The sequence below is a fragment of the Brachypodium distachyon genome, chromosome 1 (assembly GCF_000005505.3).
Source record: "Brachypodium distachyon strain Bd21 chromosome 1, Brachypodium_distachyon_v3.0, whole genome shotgun sequence".
Classification (NCBI taxonomy): Eukaryota; Viridiplantae; Streptophyta; class Magnoliopsida; order Poales; family Poaceae; genus Brachypodium; species Brachypodium distachyon.
The window spans coordinates 5,908,212-5,928,993 of NC_016131.3; the positions used below are offsets into that span (position 1 = coordinate 5,908,212).

Sequence of the window (20,782 nt, forward strand, 5' to 3'; positions counted from 1 at the left end):
GAATTTCCAATAGTGCTATGTCATCGTCGGTTAGCTCGTGTCACATCAGCAAAATTCTATGTCTAAAGGTAATAATTAAAAAAAATGATGCATTGTCTGTTAAACTTAATAATCCCAATAGTTGTTACACGGTGACCTGACTTGCCTGACCCGTACGACACTCACTTTCTCCTCATTAAATACAGAGTACATGGGGTGGGGTTGCCACCGACTCGTGCGCCCCACACCAACCCTCTTCTAAATCGTTCCTCCATTTAATAGTTTGTTGTGTGTTCTTATTCATTGGACTTATATAAAGGAGAGGAGATTACCCCTTGTACGTACACTTGAGATCAGAAACTAATAAAAAACTCATGTTCCTCTCTACTTCCTGGTGTTCATCTACTTTACTGTACTTCGTGATTGTGTGTGTGTTCGACTACAATCCTGATGTGCAACCTCGGGACCGGCCAGCCGGCAGGAGTTGCACAGCACGTTATCAACACGAGTCTCTACCCCAAGCCTTCATCGAGCCTACTCCAAGCAGGCTGCCGACATAAATCATGGAGGTATTGGATCCGAAATTTTATTGCAAAAATGGATTCCTCTTTGTGTTACGATTCCGTTTCTGCGATTAGATTATCTTTCGGATTTTTCTACCCACGGTATGGATTTTCCTCGCGAGATGTTGCCGACCAAGTCGTCGGCCAATGCCGATCATCCTCGCCGCACGAGGGACTTGTTGACCATAACCATTGGGAGACGGTGTCGCACTGCTGTTCTCACCGCCGGCCACCGCAGGCTCCATGCCGCGAGCCGTCCCAAGCCACCCCATGGAGCCGCTGCAGCGGAGCGCGCCGTCGCGTGCTGCTGCTAGGCGCTAGCCTGGCCGTTGCTCCGAAGTCGTCGCCTCGCGCGCGGCGCCGCCCTGGCTGCTTCAATGCTCGAGCGCCGCCCTTTGGATGTGCGCGGGCCGCTGCACGCACTGGCCGTGTGGGAGCTGTCACTGGCCACGAGCACCTCCGCGGAGTGCTGCTAAGTGCCGCCGCTAGATACCGCGCCTCGCCAACGCTGCCGCCAGACATGTTTGGGCGCGTGCCGCAGAGAGCCGCCGCCGCGCGCCCCGCGTGCACTGCAGCCCCGCTGCAGAACCGGTGGCCGTCAGGCTCCGCCGCGTTGGTGCGAGGCCTCGCTGCACGCCCCTGCTGGCGCTGCCAGCCTTGGACGCGCGCACCGCCCGCGCCGCCTCAAGAGCGCGCCGGGCACGAGCGCGCTCCGCCTTGGGCGCCGGCCGCCGACGTCCACACCTTGTGCGCGCGCTGCCACTCCTGCCCCGCCGCCGCGCCTCGACAACCTCTGCTGCTGCCCCGTGCGCAGGGCCGCCGCCGTCGCTCCATTTGCGGGCACGAGCGCTGCCACCGCGCCACGGAGCGCGCGAGCGCAGGCCGCCACGGACGCCGCCTCAGTCGCGGGCACGGGCCGTCGCCGCCACCCAAGGGGAAACCCTAATGAGGGTTGGCGCGGCTGGGCTGGGCCAGGCGAGGCAGGGAGTTGGGCCACCGGCCCAATAGGCGAGCGGGCGGGCCAGATTCGGTCTGGGACGATAGATTTGCATTTCAGCCCTTGGTCTTTCTGTAATTACGCGCATTGTTTACTGTGCTGCGTTTTTGCGACCAAGGCCTTGGAATTGTCAGTTTTTGCTGAAATCGCGTATTTTGGCTCAAAATGGCTTCGGGAATGTGTTTTTGGGACTAATTTTTACATTTAGGAAACATTTAACTTGCCATCTCTATGCACATGCTTGTATTACTATGTTTTACCGTTGTTGATTAATTGTAAATATGCTTTATTGCTTTTAATCATTAAGTAAGACATGAACTCGCATGTTTTAAATATTGGAACGTTGTTATGAACAACTATATCATTTTATCACATTTATGCGATGGGTTACATGAGGTTACCTCGAGATTATATGTTGGAATCTCGTAAAAATTCGCATTAATGATATGAATCACGAACCTGCAGTTCGAGGAGCCGACCTAAAATGGTTGGACTTGATTTTTGGATGTGGATTTGTTCTCGGAGCTTGGTAGCTTTTGAGGTGGTTGATCGGCTTGGTGTCTTGTTGACTACCGCCACCACTCTACGAGGAGAACATTTAGGCATTGCACCATCCCTTTGTACTTTTGGACAAGTACATACATGTTGGGAAAGTGGTATGCTTTACCAGATGGTCCTGGTTCCACATGTGTTGTTCATCCTCGCATGTCATAAGTATTTTCAGGTTATGTAATAGCGCGAGGTTTAACCTCGCTATAACTCAGAGGGGGAGGCACAAAATGGAAGCACTAACTGATTCTATTAAGCTTGGCCAACCCCCGTTGAGTTTGTGCTATGTGTGCTTTCACGCACGTCTCTCCCGACTATCGCTACCGTGATAGCTGATAATGGGATGAGACCATGCCGAACTGTGACATATGCGAAGGATGAGAACACCATCGTCAAGTGCACTTGGCCCTCCTAATGATTCATTTGTCAATTGATTTTGATGATTCTATGATATAAAATCACCTGAGGTGGTTGTATATGCTCTGAGCAAGCAAAACATTGTTCTTTCAACAATTGGATGATTTGTGAGTTCATCCATTAATTACTTTATTGATGGCTTGTTATGTTCTGAAATATGTAATGCATTTATTTAATTATGTTGCTACTTCCTCGCTTCATTAATTAATTAGATGCTATATTTTAGAACACGTGGCGCTCGAATGGAGGAAACGTGCCTTGTGGATAGTTGTACCACAAACACCATCTTGAGATAAACTCATTATTTCGAGTCCATTAAAAAAGACTCCGGGGAGTATAATGACTATCGCAGGGGGCAAGTCAAACATAGTAGGCTCTGGACGAGCTACTATCATACTCCCCATGAGAACAATTTTGCTCATTGAGGAAGCATTATTGTACCCAGAGTCGACTCGAACTCTCTTGAGTTTTAAGGACATCCGCGCAAACGGCCTCCATGTGGAGACCGATGGTGATAATGGCAAAGAGTGCCTACTTATCACAAAGCGCGATGCCCACGATAAGCACGTTGTTGAAAAATTCCCTTCATTCGACACTAGGCTTTACTACACTAAGATAGTAGCACCGCCTGTGTACACTACCTTAAAGACTATATTTGGAAGCTCTGAACTGTTTTGCTTATGGCATGATAGGTTAGGCCACTCGGGTATTAGAATGATGAGAAATATAATTAACAATTCAAATGGGCATGGGGTGAATGTTAAAAATTTCCCGAATCATGATGATTTCATGTGCTCGGCATGCGCGACGGGGAAATTAATCATTCGACCATCACCATTGAAAGTGAGGGACGAAATCCCTGCGATTTTGGAACGCATCCAAGGGGATATATGTGGTCCGATTCAACCCCTTTTCGGGGCCGTTTCGATACTTCATGGTGCTCATAGACGCTTCGTCTAAATGGTCCTATGTTAACTTGTTGTCTACACGGAACCATGCCTTTGCCAAGTTGATGTCGCAAATCATACAAATGAGGAATAATTTCCCGGATCATCGTATAAAGTCTATTTGAATGGACAACGCTGGAGAATTTTCTTCAAAAGCGTTCGATGATTATTGTATGGCACCTGGCATTAAGGTTGAGCATTCTGTACCGCATGTCCATACGCAAAATGGACTAGCGGAGTCATTGATGAAGAGGATTAGATTCATTGCCATACCACTCGTTTGGGGTTGTAATTTACCAACCACGTGTTGGGGGCATGCAGTGTTGCACGCCGCAATCTCATCAACTATAGACCCACGGCCTACAACATCCATTCACCTGTCCAACTAGCGCAAGGGTCGGCACCGAAAATTTCCCACCTTCGTAGGTTCGGTTGCCAGGTATATGTACCGATACCACCCCCTCAGCGATCAGCAATGGGACCGCTCCGTAAGTCGGGGATATACGTTGGTTATGAGACTGTGTCCATAATCAGGTATCTGGACCCCATGACAGGAGACTGGCATACGGCCCGCTTTGCTGACTGCATTTTTGATGAGGATCTCTTCCCGACTTTAGGACGAGGAAATCAACTTGTTGATGAGAAAAGTCGAGAATTGACGTGGCAAGCCACGGGGATCCACGCAAATGACCCGCGCACAAGTGAGACACATAGAGAAGTCCAAAAGATAATAGATTTGCATGCTTTAGCGAATCAACTGCCTGATCATTTTAGTGACTTGAGAAGTGTGACAAAATCACATGTGGCTGCGCGCAATGTACCGAAAAGGGTAGAGATACCCAAGGATACTGTGGGCCTACCCGCTCGAGTCCAAAGGCCTAAAAGGACGAGAAATCTGGTTCCTCAAATCCCAAGTACTCGGGGACGCCCGACGAAAAAGGACAAGGGGGATTTATCACACTCGGTTACTAAAAAGCCCCGAGAGAGTGAGGGGAGCCCATTGAGACCTGGCACAAGTACGGAATCTCCAGCGCAAGGAATTCCGAACTTTAACCTTCTAACAGTGGAAGCACCCAGCGGAGATGTGAGCGCACACATCGGCGCGGAAAAACTAAAGGACCTCGCTCTGGGAATGGGAAATCCTATGGAGACAGAGGATGTGCATGATGCGCCCCATGACGAAATGGCCATAGATTATGTTAACACGGGAGAATCAATAAACTGAGCGACTGCTAATGTCGACATAAACTTTGCTAAGAAAATTGCCGCAATCATCGATCTTGACCCCGAGCCTAACTCGCTCGCTAATTGTAAGAAGAGGTCGGATTGGAAAGATTGGCAGAAGGCAATAACTACCGAATTATTATCTCTGCACAAAAGAGAGGTTTTTGGACCTGTGTGTCGAACCCCTCCCCACGTACGCCCTGTCGGCTATAAGTGGGTATTTGTCCGCAAGAGAAATGAAAATAATGAGCTAGTACGGTACAAAGCAAGGTTAGTTGCTCAGGGGTTTACTCAACGACCTGGGGTCGATTAGGAGGAAACCTACTCCCCGGTCATGGATGGAATTACCTTTAGATATTTGATCTCAATGTCAGTCAATATGGACTTAAAAATGAAATTGATGGATGTTGTTACTGCTTACCTGTATGGTAACTTGGATTCGGACATTTATATGAGGATACCTGATGGTCTCCCGGTTCCGAACCAAGACAAAGCAAACAGAGGTCTATACAGTGTTCAACTCAGGAAGTCACTGTACGGACTTAAACAGTCGGGTAGAATGTGGTATAATTGCCTGAGCGATTTTCTACATGAAAATGGCTACACGAGCAATGAAGATTGCCCATGTGTATTTATACGGCGATCCCAAGATGGATTTTGTATAATCTCGGTGTACGTAGATGATTTGAATATCATCGGTACACCCGAGGAAATCTCCGTAGCAAGTTCCTACTTGAAGTCGGAATTTGAGATGAAAGATTTGGGTAAGACCAAGTTCTGTCTAGGTTTGCAACTAGAACATTCCCATGATGGGATTCTAGTGCACCAGTCTACCTACACTCAAAAGGTGTTGGAAAGATTTGGATTTGACAAGGCATATCCTTCAAAGACTCCCATGATTGGGCGGTCATTACAGCAATATAAGGACCCTTTCAGGCCGAAAGAAGAGGGGGAGGAAGTTCTGGGTTCAGAATTTCCTTACCTGAGTGCTATTGGAGCACTCATGTACCTCGCGAATTGTACACGGCCAGACATTGCGTTCGCGGTCAATTTGCTGGCTAGGTACGGCTCTGAACCTACCAAAAGGCATTGGAAAAGTGTTAACGATGTCTTTTGGTACCTACAAGGGACCAAAGATCTTGGGCTATTTTTATAGAAGAAATCAAGACCTATCTTTGATAGGCTATGCCGATGCTGGGTATTTGTCGGACCCGCATACATCCAAGTCTCAGACTGGATATGTTTTTCTATGTGGTGGAACTGTTGTTTCATGGAAATCGTCAAAGCAAAGTCTTGTATCGACTTCGACGAACCACTCGGAAATCATAGCACTATATGAAGCATCACGTGAATGTGTATGGCTTCAACGGATGGTTCGCCGCATTCAGCAGACCTGTGGGCTGAACACCGTCCAGACCCCCACCATTATCTTTGAAGATAATGCAGCTTATGTTGCACAAGTACAAACGGGTTATGTGAAAAGTAATCTCACCAAGCATATAAATTTTAAGTTTTTCTATGCACATGAGTTGCAAAAGATGAACGAGGTAAAGATCTTGCATACTAAGTCGTGTGAAAATCTTACCGATTTGTTCACCAAGTCACTACCGGCATCTACTTTTGAAAGGTGTGTGCGTGGAATCGGTATGTTGAGACTTAGGGAGATGCAAAGTTCAGGGAGAGATACTTCACATGCTCATCATTAAATCTTGATCATGGCCATCAAGTACTCATCTTGATGATTGAGTAGGTTGTACTCTTTTTCCCTCAGCGAGTTTTCTTGTGTTTCTCGCATGAAATTTTTAACGAGGCAATCTGTGCAACATAGCAACGTATCCTCTGTTCTCTTTCTCCTGTTTTTCCCACTAGGTTTTTTCGGAGTTTTTAGCATATGGCATACGGATAATCGCCCAAGGGGGAGTGTTGAGGAACCAACGACGGGGTGGGGTTGCCACCGAGTCGTGCGCCCCCCACCAACCCTCCTGTTGAATCGTTCCTCTACCTAATAGTTTGTTGTGGGCTCTTATCCATTGGGTCTATATAAAAAAAGAGGAGGCTACCCATTGTACGTACACTTAAAATCAGAAACTAATAAAGAGCTCATGTTCCTCTCTACTTCCTGATGTTCATTTACTTTACTGTACTCCGTGATTGTGTGTGTGTTCGACTACGATCTTGACGTGCAACCTCGGAACCGGCCAGCCGGCAGGAGTTGCACAACAAGAGCTACTGCCTAGATGGTGAAGCGGCTTCCTTGATCTAATCCTGTTGTTAGATCCTGGTATTCTTTTTTTTTTAACGTAGATCCTGGTATTCTTTCCCTACTGCAGTAGTGGATCCTCGCCCGTGACCCCTACCTGGATGAGAAATCTCAAAGTATTTAGATGCATTTGAATTTGATAATCCTAGCCGTCGGAGCGCAGATAATCGCATTAACAGACTAGAATCGTTCGCCCGGCTTCAGCGCAGCAGTGAACTAACCCTCTGTAGTCTGAACCTTCCATGTCTATCTGTACCTACCCCGGAACCGGAACCGGAACTGGCAGAACCGAAGCAGGTCAAAATACGGCGACGTGTTCCTCAACTACACGTCTATACCGTCGGCACGGTGGGGTCAACGCCATGTGCACACGACACAGGCGAACTCCCCAGTCCCCACGGTCCACGGCCCACGCACTCACGGGGCAGCAACACGCAGGATCCATCTCTTGGTGTCAGCTCCGGTTGACGAAAGAGGCAACGTCCCGGGGGGAGAGGGTTGATAAAAAGGGCAAGATCCCGGGGGAACAGGGCCACAGGGGGGGATCAGCCGAGCAGGAGATAGAAGAAGAAGGAACTCAAGGAATCGCCCTGAGGTACGGAAGAATTTCTCTGAATCGCCCCCCGCTTCTCTGCTATCTGCTCTATTTCTTCTGTGCTTGCTTAAGCCTGTAAAATGCGAATGGCCGGAGCTGCCACCGTTACCCGTAAGCCTGTATGTTTCTGCTTTCCACAAGTAGGTGCTAACAGAATGCTTCCCCTCTCTGTCTTACCTCACCTTCGCTACGATCCATCCTTGCTTCGCTTGGATAGTTGGATTCCGTCTCAAGGTTTCCGGAACTTGTGTTCAGCCTGCATACTTTTTGGTTGGTTGCAAACTAAGCTAGCGGAAGAGATCTGACCTATAGAATGGCCGACCTGGTCCAGAAAGAAAGTGACAGGATAGCCCTAAGGTAACAAAGAAGGTCCGGCTCATCAGGATAACCTTCCTGCCCTTATGAGTTGGCCCTCTTTCACCCTATTCAGTATTCACTTGGCTGGCCTCTCCTTGACGTGCAATCGATAACATGATGTTTAGGATGATGGGAATTCACAAGGAGAAAAATATTAACTTTCAGATAAGGCTTCAATTTATCCGCACACAACATGTGTAATTCACACACACAATCTCTCAGATTCTCAATGCTCCATGCATCCAGCGAGTCTTGCCTTAATTTTATATGACAATTCAGGAGATCTTTTCCTTGAGCCTCGCTGATCTGTGAAATCATTTACTAATTTATGTGCGCTTCTATGAATTTCAGGCTATTGATTGTGTTCACAACAAATAAAGGCCAAGCCAATGGCTGATCACAACATTCAGCAAGCACTATTACCTGATAAACCTGATATGCTCCAAAGAATGCCGTCAGAAGGAGCTAAACGGTTTCGAAGATGCAGGACGACTCCCAAATCAGATACTGATAAAAAACCAGAACTAAATGGCTCATCACTTCCAGCCAAGGAGTTATTCAAGGACATACGACCAAGCTTCAGACTAGTGGGGTTACTCCTATTTGTCTACCTACTAGTGGGAGGTGGCGTCTTTTACCTTGTCATGGATCAGATATCTGGGAAAAGAACCAGCAGAGTGATTGATGCATTGTACTTCTGTATTGTCACAATGACATCAGTTGGTTATGGAGACCTTGTCCCTAGGAGTGATGCAACAAAGCTACTCGCTTGTGCCTTCGTCTTCACCGGCATGGCAATCATTGCTCTCTTTGTGAGCAAATCAGCAGATTATCTTGTCGAAAAGCAGGAGGTATTGTTCTTCAAAGCACTGCACATGAATATGAAGTGTGGTGAGGCAAAATTGCTCAGAGCAATGGAGACAAACAAGACAAAGTACAAATTGTACACAGCTGCTCTACTTCTTGTGACAACCATTGTTGCTGGGACTGTTTTTCTGTGGAAGGTTGAGAAGCTGAGTCTTGTTGATTCCTTCTACTGTGTTTGTGCCACAATTACTACCCTGGGTTATGGGGATAAAAGCTTCTCATCCAAATTGGGGCGCATTTTCGCTATATTTTGGATAATCACGAGCACTATAATTGTTGCACTTTTCTTCATGTACCTTGCTGAGGTCTACACCGAGCGACGGCAACAAATGCTGGCAAAATGGGTTCTCACACGGAAGACGACCACCACGGATCTTGAAGCAGCTGATCTGGATAGTGATCGACATGTGTGGTAAGCACATAAGTTATTGTCAGTATTCTTTCATCTCATTCATCAAGATTTTACAAGTATTGATCACTGATACTTGTTTCTAAACATTGATCTGTGTAGTGCTGCTGAATTTGTCTTGTACAAGCTCAAAGAGCTGGGGAAGATCAACCAAGAGGATATATCTTCTTTTCTGGATGAGTTTGACAAACTCGACATTGACCAGTCAGGCACACTCTCCTCGTATGACCTTACTCTGGCCCAATCGGGTCAGTGACAGATGGATGGGCTTGGGCTTGTACGTATTCTGATGTTAATTAATTATTATGTAATCTAGTACTCACTAGAAAAATTATTATCTAATGTCTTTAAAGAAACTACGTACAGTTGATCTTGTACACGGAACATAGTGGATCTGCTCATATGCACCTGAACATGTGTAACAGCATTGCTAAAGTTTTTCTGAGCAATACATGTGCGTGTGAAGTTTGTTAAGCTATTCTCAGGTCATGAATATATATCCAGCTAACAATGTGCAAATGGTAGCCTGTGCAATGTAATTTTCACCTGGAATAGACACATTTTTTTTCTTAGGATATGTTGCTTCCTACGAGCCCAGCAGCCACTCTGATAATACTTGGGGAGTGGAGGCTTAAGTCTCAGGTAAATAGGAATTGGTTTCCATGGGACTGTGACGTGGGATAACTAAGAGAGCATGCAGAGTTGCAGACTTCATGGAGACAATAAAGCTCTTCCTTGATCTCTAAAAATTCACTCATAACAGGTTCCCATTACCATGGGAATTGAATAAGCTCAACCTAAACTGAGCACTTCACAGCTCTTAAAGCATTATGAAATGGGAGGTATGCAACAATTCTAGCCAAACTCTTGTAGCGAGTTAACTTCGAAGAGGGGCTGTAGGACATACATCAGGCATGCAATTACAATCAGTATAAATAAAACAAGAAGGCTCTTAGACAAGCACAATTGTGGATAGATACACATATACACAATCCTATATATGCCTCCCTAATTTGATCTTCTGTGGGATGTACTCTTGTGATAGAAAGGAAATGGAACTTGCTGACAATGCCTCAATCTCAAACTTGACGCCCTTTTCCAGCATGGCTTCCAACTCCGCCCTACCAAGGGAGTATAACTGTGAATATTCCAGGAAGGGAAGTCTTGGAGAAAAAGAAGTAACTCTCACTAGACAAATGATCCCCAAATACCTAGCTCAAACCTATTGCCATTAGAGCTGACAAGTAGTTATGGAGTTTTCTAAATTAAGGAAATGATGCTTAAGGCACTTACAAACTAGAGGGAATAAATCATATGATTTATTTTTCTACTGGAGAAGGATTCCATCACGTCACCAAGTATAATTGTTGCATTTGGCTTTTCTAAGAAATTATGAAAAGCTGCATTTCAGTACTAGTTGAAAATTATCCAAAGAACAGATTCGTTGGACTTGAACTATCATGACTTGGAACCCACATCCTCGCCATGAAGTGCTTGGAGTAGGTATAATACGAAGTAAAATTCCTGTTTCTTTACCTCCATTCTGGGGCTTCCCTGTGCAAGTAACACCTGGTGAGAATTCCTTCAAGTTTCTTCCTATCTGCACCAACGATACGGGATACAGACTCAACAATCTAGCATTTGAATTAGAACAACACACAAGATGCTTCTAAGTTTGGAGAATAAGGAGTTGAAATGGGAATTATATCCCTCTGATTTAGTCACCTTCAGATGACAGATCAAGTAGACAGTAGTCTGGAAGACAATATTCCTCAAAGTCAGAAGTGAAGACCCCGAGCCACCGTATCCCGGGCACACGCAGTAGATTTGCATCATACGCTAATTGCTTGAGGAGAATGAGAATTGTAAAAGGGAGAGCAAGAGTTTGTCAGTTAAACATAGCATAGCCTCATGTTTCAGGAAGGATAAATATGGAAGGTCAACTTTGGCAACAAAAATGGGATTAAATTTTATGAATAACATTTACCAAATGACATTTCATTTGGCCAGACAGAAAACTGATCTTTTACTGTTTGATGAGCATTGCCTTTGATACTAACAAAACGGGACTGGGAACAAAATGCAAATGCAAAAGGATTGAAAACAACAACAGAAATGAGACAGGGGGAGGGACCCTTAGGTGCTTCTATGCATAGAGAAGGCAAGAAACTCGGTTGATATTTGTCCCATGCGGAGCCAGGGATCAAACCTGAGCTGGCCCAGAGAATAGGACACCACCCCCCACCACTGAGCTAGTGTTCTATTCTCAACATTACAGAAGCTAGCATGATTATATCCATGAAGTTATTGAATGTGATTTCAATTAGAAAATCCACTAAGGTAGCTAATTAATTTTTAATAATAAATAACTACTCCCTCCGTCCCATATTAAGTGATTCAAAGTTGTCTAAATATGGACTTATCTATATGCTAAAATACGACTAGATACATGTAATACTTAGGCACTTAATATGGGACGGAGGGAGTAGAAAATATTGATAATAGATAACCTAGGCCTTACCATTGAACCAAATTTATAGGTGGCCAGAATGTCGAAACCATACGGATCTGAATCTACTAAGCAATAAGCAGGTAAGTGCAGCTGTTCAACAAGGTGGCGCAAGAATCTACAGCAGTACGAAGGATACATCTCAACTAGCAGTTCAGTAATAATGTACAAGAGAAACAAAGATAACAAAGAGTACAGGCCTTCTTGTTGGGACATCTGGGTATCCTCTTCCCTAAGAAGATAGAACAATACCATCAAACTAGATGAAAAGTAATACAAGAAATAATGTCGCATAACACGACATGCAGGATTAGCACTTACAGTAATAACAATGCAGCGATTCCTCTCACAAAACTTATCATTGGCCAAACGCTGGAACACTGCAAACGGAGTACAGAAGCAAACTATAGGAAGACTGCAAGAATAGAAGTTCACATCATGTGAGATTGGTTTAACCTCATACCTGTCTCCTTCTCAACAACAAGTATGTAGTGAGCAACGCTAACAATATCTGGAAGAGAAAACCAAAGACAGCTTAAGTTTATTGTAATGCAATTCAGGATATCAGGGAAGAAATCATAGCTCGCACATAACAAGCCAGTAAGCCTATGGCATAACCTGTGGCATACAGTTTGTTTTGTAAAAGACAAAAACTAAAGATAAACTACTAGTTCACTTGCTATTAAATTATTATTTTTTCTGTTTTGACTAAAACATGCTTTACATTATATCAGTAACTAACTTTATTCTAAGTAATAACTAGCCAAGAGATCTCCTAGTTTTTTACTGTCAGAACATATGAAACTGAAGAAAATAGACATTGAATATCTTGCCAATCTGTGCCTAGCATATTATGATAAGAGTTAATTTTATTCAATACGCATCCCCTTCACATCCAAAAGTAATATCAATAAATCTTCTGAGTTCCAAAATTGTTAAACAACCTTTGATTGTTTCGATGCTAACTGGAATTGAGAAAGCCTGCATTTAAAGAAGGAAAGGCCAACCGAATCAATGCACAGTAACAAACAGGTTGTTTTGGAGTGATTAGATAGGATGATAGAAGCTGACTGCATTGACGTTTGTTATGCAATAGACTTTCTTTTCACCCTCCACAAATCTTATCCAGCCCATCACCAAACTGGAACAACGAAGACATTGACGAGTGCATAAGAGGAAAATTGTCAGAAATAACTAGCCAAACATGTGAACAGAGTTACATAGCATGGTAATTGCAATTATAATGCTCTAAATATGTTCTAACAGAGCAGCATCCCGCTGGTGTACACCCAGCATGTTGATTAGTTAAGTCATCGCATGGAGCATCATAATATGTATGAAATGGACTAAACATATTTCCGAAAACTCACAACTCTGTGACAGAATCCGTACCCTTTTGCGACAGGAACCTGCAGGCAACAAAGGGAGCACAAATTGCAGTCAGTTTTTAAAAAGAGAAAAGAAAGCCAGGAGAGAGCAATGAGAATGCTAATGAAAACAGCTCTTGACAATTCATGAAGAAATGAGGACCTCAAGGAATAACACATCACATAAGACAAGTTAAAAAGACCACTTAAGAAAGACCATATGGAGGAACAACCAGGGAGTAACACATCATAAAGACAGTTGTATCGGTACACCATACAACATAATGAAAGAACAGCCAGACGCTTATTCTCTAATGCACGGATGACTGCAAAATATACAAATGAAGCTTTAGGAAAGATGGCAGACATGCGGTAGCACATACCACGTTGAGATTATGACGGCTGCACTTGAAGAGTATGCAGATATCATTGATCGCACGATCAACAACGGCTTGTTCTGCAGCGAGACTTCTAATTGTCACACACACACCCGAAAGTCACACCACACATAAGTAGATCAAACATGGCAGCTGCAGACAAGCACAAACCTATAAAAATGGAGGGGTACATGTAGTAGATGTCCCTCTTGGAGCAGTGCTTGTTCTGTTGCAGCAGTTGCTGCACCACGAACAGAACCCTGAGAAGCACACCTGCACATCAACGATACATCCCAAAATGTGGCTAACATGAGTACACGCAGATAGGGATCGAGACAGAGGCACAGATGAAGATCATGGGTACGCAGGTCCGTACTGAGCCGGGAGGCGTGGAATTCCTTGCGGAGGAGGCAGAGGATGTCCGTGCCGACGGGTGCGTCGTAGCTGCAGGCGCTGCACGCACTCACAAACGCGCACACACTTGTAAGGATCTGACAGATTTGATCGGCAGAGATGTGAAGGCGAGGAGAAGGTGGGGGCGAGAGGGGAAGCCAAACCATGTGGGCGGGGACGCGGCGGCGGAGGTGCAGTAATTCTGGTAGCGGTTGAGCGCCACGGAGGGGGATCGACCGGCGCCGACCTCCGCGACTACCCAGCCCACCAGCCCTGCTCCGACCAACCCACACGCACGGCGGCGCAACCCGTGTTAACTCCCGTCCGAAGGAATTCCGAGGGTTTACAAGCGACCAAGGAGAGGAAAAGGGGATTACACCTTTGATCTTGTGGAGGAGGAGGGCCGCCTCCTGCTCCCTCCGCCGTCCCCGCAGCTCGTCGTCGTCGTCGAGCACCGTCGCGCGCCTCCTCTTCTCCCTCCCCTCCATGGTCGATCGCTTGGAGAGCAGGAGCGGCTACTCCTAGTCACAAACCCGCGCACTGTCGGGAAAAACAACGGCTAGTCTGATGCCACCGACTTTGTGAAAGCTTTTCTGTGCTATGGTTCCAAATAGCCATGTTTTTTCATGTTTCTGACAGCATCCAAATAGCCTATATGACTCCTGTTTAAAACGCATGGGCTCTATTGGAATCAGATAGTAATCAGTTCATTTTCCGCAGAAACTGGAAAAATATATGCTGTGCTTAGGGCCTGGAGTATTTAAAATGCATGAACTTTATCAGAATTACAAAGTGATCCGTTCGTTTCTCACTGAAAGGGGGAAATCTCCACGTTCCAAACGAACCCGAGTTCCATGTTTCAATTTGTTTAGATCTAGTTTATCTCAAATACTTGCCTATCTGCAATCATCATAACAAAAAAGAACAACGATGCTTCTGAACTCTGCAGTATCTAAAAAGAGAGGAGTAAGAATCTTAAAGCAAATTAAGCGTCTGAGTTGCAGCCGCCTGGGAATCATCGAAAAACACAAGTGGAAATTTTATTTTCATCAATCCATTCATACAGCCGGTTAAATTACACTAACACCTAACAGCTAAGCTAGCTACCCCCCAAACAACAACAGTGTGATCAATCCAGGTTCCCAACTACACATTTTGATACATCAGCTGAGCTCCCTCGGAGCCTGCTCTTCTAACAACGTCAGCATGGCGCTCCAAGCAATAGCCCTAGTTTACATCTCCGAGGGGGAGAGGGCATCAGCAGGATTCAGAAGTTACTCTTACTTGTCGAAGGCCTGGGCCTCTTGCTATTGAGCTGCGCAACCGGGAACTCCACCAGAACGATAAAGGACGAAATCTCTGCTTCTCGGAGGTACTGTACTGTGCCGCTCATCGTCTTCACAAGCTTCTGACTTATGTGCAGACCAAGGCCTTCCCGCGATACCCCTGGACCGTGGCGGAACATCTCTTGTATTAGCGTCTCTGGGACGCCTGGCACTGGGTGGTTAAGCCTGCAGGATCCATGAGTTAAACAGCTGTTATTTTCAAGGAGACTTGGGGATCAGGCCTACTCAACAAACCACTTTCAGTTAAGTGAAATTAAATCAGTATCTCATGTTCCTTGGATCTTCTATTTGCAACTGTTTGTTCTTGTAACATCTAAGCTGTTCAAATTACTTGTGAAGTTATATTCTGACATTCTCAGTTCAAGAACGATAACTAAAAGATCCACATGAGGTGACTGTGGGGCTGGGGGTTACCTGAACTCTAGATGAGCGATCTGCATGCCAGACCCAATACTTTCCTTCCTGGGAATGACCTGGAGTACAATAGGTCCTTCAGCTGGCTGCGTAAATTGAAGTGTGCATGCCAAGAAGTCTGCTAGGACTTGCTGAAGCCTTAAATTATCCCCATAGAGGTACATAGATGATACTTCCACAGGCCAATCACGATCAAGAGAAATCTGTTTTTCCTTGCTCAGAGACATGCCTTGCATTAGGACCGTATTCAGAGCTTCCTCAAGATTGAATTCTACCGTGTTCATCTCCATGTAGCTGTAATAGCAAGGATTGATTCATCAAAATTTCATCTGTTTTAGCATTGCGGCATTTGTAACCAGTAGAGCATATCATGCATACTCATCGCAAATGCAATGGAGAAAGAAAGAAAAAGCATGGGATATTAGTAATTTCAGTTCTGCATCAGCAGACTAATTTTACTGGGTTTAGTAAAACCACAATCTCAAGAATAACCATAAGTATAGGAATGAAAATCTATAAGCCTATAGACGATACAGAAAAATGGCACTTACCACTGTTCAATGCCTTCTAGATCATTGTCATGTAAAATCTTTTTTAACTGTTCTTGACAGAGGACATTTGATGCAAGAAGTTGCCTCTGCTCCTCCGTCAACTCGGACGGTTCTAATAAATTACGGGTAAATTGCATGCCATTGAGTGGGTTCTTTAATTCTTGACGAATATATGTCAATTCCTTAAAGCTGTGTGTAGCAGCTTGTTCAGACATTTTCTGCACCTGAAGAGCATGCTGAAGCTCTGGACTGGCCACATGCAAAAAGCAAAGAGCACCGGTGATCTTACCCTCAGCATCTGTTCTCTTATTTGCTGTCAGCAGTGATTCCATGCACTTGCCATCTGCGTCGAAGAAACCAAAAGGAAGCTTCTCGGGATCTTGACCAGATATCACTGTGTTCATCAGTATGCTAAGTTTGGTTAGAGTAGCATGATCTTTTACCCTACATCCATAGTCATGAAGGGTGAAAACCTCCCCAATCAGCAACTTGTCTATTGCGTCTTCCCTCTTTATACCAGTAATCCTTTGCATAGCTTCATTCCACTCTAAGCAAGAACCAAGATCATTGATCATAAATATAGGGGGGATGAGCTCATTGGGGTTCTTTACTATTGCAACATAGTCGCCTTGTATCCGAGTATACTTATCCAGAATCATCTTCTGCCCTGTCAAATCTTGTGCTACAAAGCAAACCCCAACAACTTTCTCTGAGAGGTCACGACTACAACAGGCATTAACCATCAAGATTACAGGGCCATTACTTTCCAGGTGATGGAATGTTTTAAGTTTGATTTCCAAATTTTGCTCTTCTACTCCTGAAATACAAAAAGGAGAAACGAAAAACAAAGCTGTTACCAAAAAAATAACGGACATGTTATAAAAAGACGAAATTCAAGACATAGTGACAACCTTGTAAAGCTGAATTTAAAATCTGTGTAACCACTTCAACAGAATCACCATGAACGACCTGTACCAGAGGCATCCCTATGGCTTCCGTAGTGGGTAATCCAGTGATTTCTGCGGCTTTATTATTCCATCCATTTATATTACCAACGATGTCGACAGCCAATATAGGCGCAGTTGCCGTCTCAATTAGGCGGACCATCTCATTTGTCACAATTCTCAGTTCAAGTAGCCCCTGTATCTTCTTCATATCATCAGATGGAGCTTCAACAATGGACATTACGTTGTTGTTGTTGTTAGCATCTTCATCTTGCAAGGAGCCACGCAGTATTAGCTGGAGAGAATGGATTGCATCCATTTCAACATCCTCCCAAGGAACACTCCTCCATTTAACTACCTCCAAGAAGGCCCTGAACGAAGATCGCGGATGCATCTTCCTGCCATTGTCATCTGCATCGCCTGGTTCATGCTTAGCTCCACCCCACTTGATCTCCTTCGCCGTATGGGATCGGAACCAGAGAATAAAACCTTTTGAAGAGATCTTTATAGCTGCCATGCCACACACAATCTCACCAAGTGCAGACGCACCAGGATAGCCTGCTTCCACTAAGCTGTCAGTACTTAGTCCAGTAGAGCCATCATGGTACTCCTGCAGCCATGCAACGATGTTCTTTATCTCTCCTTCGGAGGGCGTTGAGCCCAGCACCATAATCTGGTTTCGGTAACACAATGCTGCACCATCGCACTTAACTAGATCCATTACATTAGGCGACTGGGTAAATATTCCAATAGGAGCATCCCGAAGGAGCATATCACAGAGAAGGGTCTGTGTGCGGAGGATGTGCCTCTCCTTTGCCTGAGAAGCCAATTCCACCTCCTTGTTGAGCTGTATGCCAAATACTTGCAAGAGAAATTCGCAAGCATACCTGAGCGGGAAAGGGACGAACCTCGGGCTCGAGTGATGGCAAACCACCAGCCCCCACAGCTTCCTGCCTTTTGGCTGTTGGTCACTCCCGGTGTCTCCATCTTCCTCTTCATCTTCATTTATAGTGATCGACATCACTAGCGATGCAACAGAGCCCATGTTCGCCATGTACTGGGCATGGCAACCATGGGGTGCCCTCATGGTCGAGCCACAGAGGCTGATAGGCTGCGATAGGTTGTCATCCTGAATGAGCTTCACAGGAACAGCAGCACAATCACATATCATCCGCACTTTGTTCTTCATGAACAGAAACCTGGACGCTTGCGGGATGTCAGTTGCCGGGTAGTGCAGGCCAAGATAAGGCTCCAAATCAGACCTCCTGCACTCCGCAATGACCTCACCATGCTCATCCTCATGGAACTTGTATGCCATCACCCTGTCGTATCCTGTGAGCTCGCTTACCTCGCGGACCAACACGTCGCAGAGCAGGGAGAGGTTCCCACTGGGCAGGGACTGCAGCCTGGAGATGGCCTTGGCCGCGAGTTTGTACGATTTCAGTGCGCCGGCGGCTGTAACGGGCACGTCAGCGGGGTTGACCGGCTCGAGGTCGATGACGAGGCCGACGTCGATGCGGTGCAGGATGGCGTAGAAGGGCTTCCCGGAGGTCCTGGCGTGGACGAGAATGGGGTTGAGCAGGTTGACCTCCCCGAAGACGGCGGCCTTGTGCAGCGCGACGGCGCTCTGGGAGCGGAAGAGCGTGCGCACGTCGACGCCGACGGTGAGCGCGTCGCGCTGGTCGATGGTGGGCACGGCGTGCGGCGTGAGGTCGAGCATCTCGGCGGCGTTCTCGCTGTAGGCGAGCAGCGCGAAGGTCTCCGGGTGGGCGGCGAGCAGGCAGCCGAAGGGCTGGATGTAGCGGCCGCGCTGCATATTCTGGAGGTAGGCGGAGACGGCCGTGCTGGTGCTGGCCCCAGACCGGTTGGCCGCGCTCACCGACGACGAGTAGTCGAAGCGGCGCTGCGAGCCCTCGAACTCGGCGTGCAGCCGCGCGTCCACCGGCGTCTGCGCCACCACACGCTCGCTGTGCTTGGACCGCGCCGAGCTCCCCCGCGAGCACGTCGCCCGGTTGTTGGACCGCGACGACGACATCCCCACCCCCTCGTCGCTCCTCACCGCTCCCTTTTCTACAGCGCAACAACAACGACGACGACCAGCAACAGCGGCGAGTAAGGCTCGGCGAGGCGGAGGAGCAAATGGGCGGAGGAATCAGCGGGAATCATGGCCGGCAAGGCGGGGGTAATAGGCGAAAAGCGGCGGACGACTTTTCGGAGAGGAGAGGGAGATGGGGGGATTGGATTCCGCCGCGGATAAGCACAGCACGGGGTGTGGAGTGCCGGCCTGCCGGGTGGGGCATCCAGCGATAATATCCCCACCCCCACTCTTCCCTGCTCCAAACGGTAGACGAAGCAAGCAACAGCGATGCGAAATTAACCCACAGCCAGCTCTCCCCGGCCCTCCGGAGCGCGGCGGCGCCGCTCGCCGTGGACGGAGGCCGAAGGGATTCGGATACTGGGGAAGGGGGAGAAGCGTGCAGGCTTAATTTAAGCGGCGTGGGGCGTGGCGTTTGCGGCGGCGGGGGGAAGCGAATTGAAGCGTCCTTAACCGAGAGGGGAAAGCCGTACGACGACGTCCGGCTGGCCTCTTGCCACGAGATTGGCCGACTCCTTTCCATCTATAGCAGTCGGTACCGCTGCCACTCCTGGTAAAGGAGCAAGTAGGAGTAGTATAATCGATGAACTTGGTATGATAATTATACAATAATGCACTCCTGTTATTATTATTGTTTAGCTTGTCGGGGCCATGACGCCAGCTGCGAAGTACTACTCCGCATCTGTCTTGCTCTCTACTACTAGATCGTTCAGCATTTCCATGCTTCAGAATACACACAGGTTGCTTCGCTTCATGTCAAAAGCATCCTAAACTGTTTCTATAAAAAGAATCTCCACGAAACCAAACTTTACTCGATTAAAACCTCAGCCAATTGGTTACTAGAGGTAGACAGGTGGTGTTCTTGCTTCCAAATCAAAAAAGGGGTAACCATGTTGCTGTCAGGGATTTCCGTCTGGTTTGTACTCCCTCCGTCTCATACTAAGTGATTCAAATTTGTCCAAGTATAAATGCATTTATGCATTAAAAACGTCAAGATAGATACATGTAATAAAAAATCATTTAATACGTGACGGAATAAGCAAGTAACTGAGTAACCGTCCGTGAAATAGATGAGCATGTGTGCACTCAGCACGTAGCACAAGGTAAAGCTTACCACGATAGTGATCGAGGTCGACCAGTGCTGGCCGGGGAATGATTGGATGAAGGATCAAGTCATCATGCTATGATATGACATGACGTTTTTTCCGCATTCTCTAATTAATCTTGTCGCTCTGTTTCGTCCCTAGCGCACGAGGGCTCAACGTTGATAGTATTACATCAGCACTCGCATTACATACAGAAAATCCATGTTATGGGATTTTCAGTTTGACATCTCCTACATTGGTTGCTTTCTTGTGACAGCCCTCAGGTAAACGAGACAAAGCCATCGCTAGTAGTAACAGTCATGGACCGATGTTTTCATTCGTGGTGTCACTGATCGGTCCAACTGAATTTCTCCCGGACAGTTCATGGCTGGGGCTTGTGGTAGTGTCCATGGATGTTTGGTGGTTCCAGACACGGGTATTTTCGAACCTTTCGCTCTTATCCACGCGGAATCTGCCTTTCTTGCTTTCAGGAAAAGAAACGGAAACCAAAGAGAGAAAAGAGTTGGGCCAAGAAAA

The 20,782-nt window shown here is 46.4% G+C and overlaps 3 protein-coding genes across 6 annotated transcripts; 1 reads left to right on the plus strand and 2 right to left on the minus strand.

Moving 5' to 3' along the window:
* Window positions 1-7,233: 7,233 nt before the first annotated feature.
* LOC100838945 (two pore potassium channel a) lies at window positions 7,234-9,642 on the plus strand. Its single transcript, XM_003559410.2, has 3 exons — window positions 7,234-7,531; window positions 8,240-9,167; window positions 9,267-9,642. Exons 2-3 carry the CDS (start codon window positions 8,278-8,280, stop codon window positions 9,418-9,420), a joined length of 1,044 nt encoding a protein of 347 aa, XP_003559458.1. The 5' UTR covers window positions 7,234-7,531; window positions 8,240-8,277; the 3' UTR covers window positions 9,421-9,642.
* A 240-nt stretch (window positions 9,643-9,882) lies between these two features.
* On the minus strand, window positions 9,883-14,461 carry LOC100836198 (meiotic recombination protein SPO11-1). 4 transcript variants are annotated; one of them, XR_002962537.1, is made up of 16 exons: window positions 14,190-14,460; window positions 13,975-14,083; window positions 13,794-13,870; window positions 13,589-13,690; window positions 13,424-13,497; window positions 13,066-13,082; window positions 12,745-12,814; window positions 12,618-12,654; window positions 12,137-12,184; window positions 11,995-12,053; window positions 11,874-11,905; window positions 11,686-11,791; window positions 10,890-11,010; window positions 10,701-10,764; window positions 10,458-10,546; window positions 10,144-10,285 (listed from the first exon to the last, which is right to left on the minus strand). XR_002962537.1 is itself a non-coding variant. In XM_014899250.2 (15 exons), exons 1-15 carry the CDS (start codon window positions 14,296-14,298, stop codon window positions 10,159-10,161), a joined length of 1,143 nt encoding a protein of 380 aa, XP_014754736.1. In that variant the 5' UTR covers window positions 14,299-14,454; the 3' UTR covers window positions 9,883-10,158. The 4 variants fall into 4 exon arrangements, 3 of the variants coding, with proteins under 3 accessions (XP_014754736.1, XP_003559449.1, XP_024313733.1); XM_014899250.2 differs by lacking the exon at window positions 10,458-10,546 and having other exon boundaries at window positions 9,883-10,285; window positions 12,754-12,814; window positions 14,190-14,454; XM_003559401.4 differs by lacking the exon at window positions 10,458-10,546 and having other exon boundaries at window positions 9,883-10,285; window positions 14,190-14,445.
* Window positions 14,462-14,825: 364 nt separating this feature from the next.
* Window positions 14,826-19,689, minus strand: LOC100834357 (phytochrome C). Its single transcript, XM_003559398.4, has 4 exons — window positions 17,033-19,689; window positions 16,122-16,938; window positions 15,571-15,864; window positions 14,826-15,321 (listed from the first exon to the last, which is right to left on the minus strand). The coding sequence occupies exons 1-4, from the start codon at window positions 19,098-19,100 to the stop codon at window positions 15,078-15,080; spliced, it is 3,423 nt and encodes a 1,140-aa protein (XP_003559446.1). The 5' UTR covers window positions 19,101-19,689; the 3' UTR covers window positions 14,826-15,077.
* Between the last annotated feature and the right edge of the window lie 1,093 nt (window positions 19,690-20,782).

Excerpts from the sequence above, each read along its gene's own strand:
- LOC100838945 (XM_003559410.2), top strand. The coding sequence starts at position 8,278 with ATGGCTGATCACAACATTCAGCAAGCACTATTACCTGATAAACCTGAT. Across the intron at positions 9,168-9,266 it reads GATAGTGATCGACATGTGTG|TGCTGCTGAATTTGTCTTGT; the intron begins GTAAGCACATAA and ends TGATCTGTGTAG.
- LOC100836198 (XM_003559401.4), bottom strand. The coding sequence starts at position 14,298 with ATGGAGGGGAGGGAGAAGAGGAGGCGCGCGACGGTGCTCGACGACGAC. Across the intron at positions 13,871-13,974 it reads GCCGCGTCCCCGCCCACATG|CGCCTGCAGCTACGACGCAC; the intron begins GTTTGGCTTCCC and ends GAGTGCGTGCAG. Across the intron at positions 11,792-11,873 it reads CCAGATGTCCCAACAAGAAG|ATTCTTGCGCCACCTTGTTG; the intron begins GCCTGTACTCTT and ends GTACTGCTGTAG.
- LOC100834357 (XM_003559398.4), bottom strand. The coding sequence starts at position 19,100 with ATGTCGTCGTCGCGGTCCAACAACCGGGCGACGTGCTCGCGGGGGAGC. Across the intron at positions 16,939-17,032 it reads TTTAAATTCAGCTTTACAAG|GAGTAGAAGAGCAAAATTTG; the intron begins GTTGTCACTATG and ends TTTGTATTTCAG. Across the intron at positions 15,865-16,121 it reads CTAGAAGGCATTGAACAGTG|CTACATGGAGATGAACACGG; the intron begins GTAAGTGCCATT and ends TTGCTATTACAG.